At 35.6% G+C, this 3,586-nt stretch overlaps 1 protein-coding gene and 1 pseudogene across 1 annotated transcript; both read left to right on the top strand.

Annotated features, from left to right (window-relative positions):
- The first annotated feature begins 432 nt into the window (after positions 1-432).
- LOC111615683 lies at positions 433-1,098 on the top strand. Its single transcript, XM_023357115.1, has one exon. The coding sequence runs from the start codon at positions 433-435 to the stop codon at positions 1,096-1,098; it is 666 nt and encodes a 221-aa protein (XP_023212883.1).
- Positions 1,099-2,130: 1,032 nt separating this feature from the next.
- On the top strand, positions 2,131-2,303 carry LOC111615685 (annotated as a pseudogene).
- Positions 2,304-3,586: the final 1,283 nt, after the last annotated feature.

Here is a 3,586-nt window from a genome sequence, read left to right as displayed (position 1 = left end):
AGCTATGTTCAAGGTCATCCAGATGTGTAAACAATAACTCATCGGTGTTAAATTTCACAGAAAGGCGAGACAAAGAAAACTAAATGATGAAGCTTTTTAACCAAAATTAATGCATTTTTTTCGTTTTTTTTTCAGTTTTAAGTATTTTTTATGCTTAATTAAAATTTTTTTTTTTTAATGGAAAAGAAGGGGTTAAATAAGAAAAAAAGTAAACTCTATAACGTATATGGTGATATACATAGTGTAGATGTTGAGATTGAAAGAGTTGAGGATCTGTCTGTTTTTGCAGTTTGGTATGGTAGAAATAGAAGAGATAAAAATTTGGAAATAATGTTACAGAAGATTAAGGAAATGATAAGTGAGTGGAATACGCATTGGTGGTACATGGCAGAAAGAGCAATTATTATAAATAAAATTATTATAGCAAGACTAATGTATATGTTGTATGTGGTGGTTCTGGATGCAGACATGATAAAAAAGATTGAAAAACAAATCTATAACTTTTTATGGAATAACAGTTTCCAACCATTAAGTAGAAAGATATTGCGTAACAATGAATTGAATGGAGGATGGAAGATTTGGGATTTGAGTATCTTGGGAAATGCTCTTAAGATGTCAGTTATGATGAACAGTCTGCAGACGAAAGATCACTCGGTATGGTACTTGGCGCAATATGTGTTGGGGTCGATAGCTAAGATGATCACCCGAATAGAGGGAAGTTTTCCATTTATAGTTAATGCAAATAAAAGATATAAAAAATGGAGAAGAGATATTGATAAGGTATTAAATGAAAAACCACAGTGGATAGAGAGTAATGTAAAAATGAGACCAGGGAGTATATATGGTATACTTTATGAACAGTTTGAGAATGATAGAATGAGGGCATCAGTTTATGATTGGAAGAAAGTATGGTTAAATGTGAGTGTCCTTCCAGCCGAGTGGCGTGAAATATCCTGGAGGCTTCTACAGATTATCATCATGAATAAAGAATATTTGAGAACTCACCATGGAGGAAGGGATGAAAATTGCCCAAGATGTGGTGACAAGGAATCAAACCTGCATTTATTTTGGGTCTGTCCCACGGTAATTTCAGTATGAAATTGGGTCAACAAGATATGTAAAATTAAATTGAACTGGGAGAACGTAAAGTATCATATTAATTACAGAACACGGCATAATACCTATTTGATTAATTGGATGATAGGTTTGGTGAAAAGGGAGTTGTGGAAGGCCAGATGTGAAGTTACATTTCATAAGAGAAGGGTCAATGCGACAATGATTGTGATGCGTGTTAGAGAAATTGCTAAAATAAAAACAACAAGTGATATGAAGAAACTTAATATTGTAGAAAAAAAAAATATTATGGTGAGTTAGAAAATGTAGTGTGGAAATACGAAAATGATGAGTACAAGTTTTGTGATGAATAAGGACGAGAAGTGAGCGATACTATATCTTAATATTTGGGTCTTGTTTATGTTAATTCATGTAATTTTGTTTTGAGTGTTAATTTTTAGCAATAGAATGTCTTTTATGGAATGTTTTAGTGTTGTAAAAAATGGTATAAAATGCTGTTTGGAGGTTTAAACTGTTTGATTAAGTATTAATAATGATGAGTTGATGTCGTTCATCTAGTTGAGTTTTGATATGATTTGTATTTCTAAATTTATGATGTTTTGATTGGGTGAATTTTATTGGTTGTAATTTTATGGTTTATATTTTATTACTTTAAATTTTACTTTTGTGAACAGGTTTAGTAGTATACCTACAGAGAATAAAGATGGTTATGCTTTCGTAAAGGTATATATTGATACTTACCTGTTTTGTGAAAAAAATATTGTAAATGCTGTTTGATTTATATTGGTTTATATTTAAAAAATGTTCGGGTTTTGGAAATTGTGTTGAGTTGTTTTTGTGGAAAATTGTTAATTTCTGAATTCTAAGTATTATTGTGAATTATTAGTTTTGTAAAATTTAATTAAGATTGTAACTGTTTGGTTTAATTATTGTCAGTTTGTAAATTGTAATTTTAATGTAAAATACTCATTTTTGTTGGTTAATTTTTTGTAAAGGGTATCCTCGGAGGTGTAAAGTTTGTAGAGAAAGCGACTATTGTAAGAGGAGAAACCCACCCTAACTTTTAATAAATGAGTATCTGTTCTTATCAGCTTGATATCTGATACGGTCTCCATCGGAGACCTTCGATATTAACCTGATTTTTGGAACTGGGCAGAAAAGGGGGCTTGCTCCCTCCTCGCCGCAGGTTGCTCAGGCCTGGCACTATCGCCTGAGACAGCCCACCCCCTTTGGGGGAAAAATAAAAATAAAAAATAGAAAAAAAATTTTAACGAAAAAAATTTTTTTTCTACTTACAGCTACATTTCCTTCACGGAAGATGCCAGAGGAGCGATCACAGCTGTAGGAAAACATATTCCAAGCATGGCAGAGCATGAAACAGAAATCCGACGAATTGCAGAAGAAAAGGTAAGAGGAAATGTGGAAAGCGAAAAACCGCCATCGCCACATAGTTCCGGCACGCTACGATGAAGAGGAGCGGTGCGAGAAATACTTTCCCGTGCTTTTGGTCAAAATCGCTAATCAGCAATTCACAGTTATTGAAGAAAAGTGAAATGTGCAATTTTTTCAGTGTGTGACTAATGTGGACAACATGCATGGCATGCACTAAGAATCCCCAGGCACCCCAGGAAAGGTAAGCCTCACTCTTCACATTGAAGTAATGAATGAGCGCAACGTTTTTCTAAACTAACGGATCAAACCAAATCGTTTCAAACTAATTGCATGGAATATATTGTATTATTGAATCTGCAAATATGCTACGTTAAATACAGAAATTTCTAATGTATGCAGCAAGCAAAAAAATATTTATCATTGAAATGCTGTCAGTATTAGCATGACGCAACGCGGCCACGGACTGCGGCATAATTTCCTCCTGTGATGATTGGTGACCAACAGGAGTTTTATGCCGTTGTCAGGCCTTACCTATGCAATACCTGACATTTCCTGTAGCCTTTTGCATCGTCACCTATCGTTTCCTGACGTTCTTTCGTGTGTATTAACGAATATTTGCCGAATGACGTAACCTGGACACACCGCAGGTGTATTGTATGTCTCTGCACTTGGCCTGTCGGCACCTTTGATGTGTTTTTTATCGCTTCTCGGCCTTCTTTGGCCAAGATCAAAGACTCATTCCTCGTTGATATTTTGGCGACCCTCGGACGGATTTGGACTGTGGAAAGTAAGAAAGTGGACTTTGGTGATTGGATTGGACTTGGTGAGTTGTCTTATTGCTTTATTACTGCTACTTACCCTTGCCAGCTGATAGCTGGTGAAGCTCGAGTATGGATGACTCTGGTCAGAGTCAAGAAGCAGATGTCATGGACACAGATGAGTTGGAGACAACCAGAGTTCTGATGGGTGACCACTTTGAAATTTTGCCTGGTGAATCTACTGACTTAGTAGAATGTGAGATGATGTTGGAGGACATTAAAAGATTGAATGCTGTTGCTTCGGGAGGAAGTTCGGCTAAGGTGCCAGTCGGACAGATGAACGAAGGAAATGGAAGAGAGGA

The sequence above is a fragment of the Centruroides sculpturatus genome, unplaced genomic scaffold (genome assembly GCF_000671375.1).
Source record: "Centruroides sculpturatus isolate CEXI.00-Female unplaced genomic scaffold, Cexi_2.0 scaffold2537, whole genome shotgun sequence".
Classification (NCBI taxonomy): Eukaryota; Metazoa; Arthropoda; class Arachnida; order Scorpiones; family Buthidae; genus Centruroides; species Centruroides sculpturatus.
Note: the sequence above shows the minus strand (reverse complement) of the source record. Positions and strands in the feature narration are given on the sequence as shown.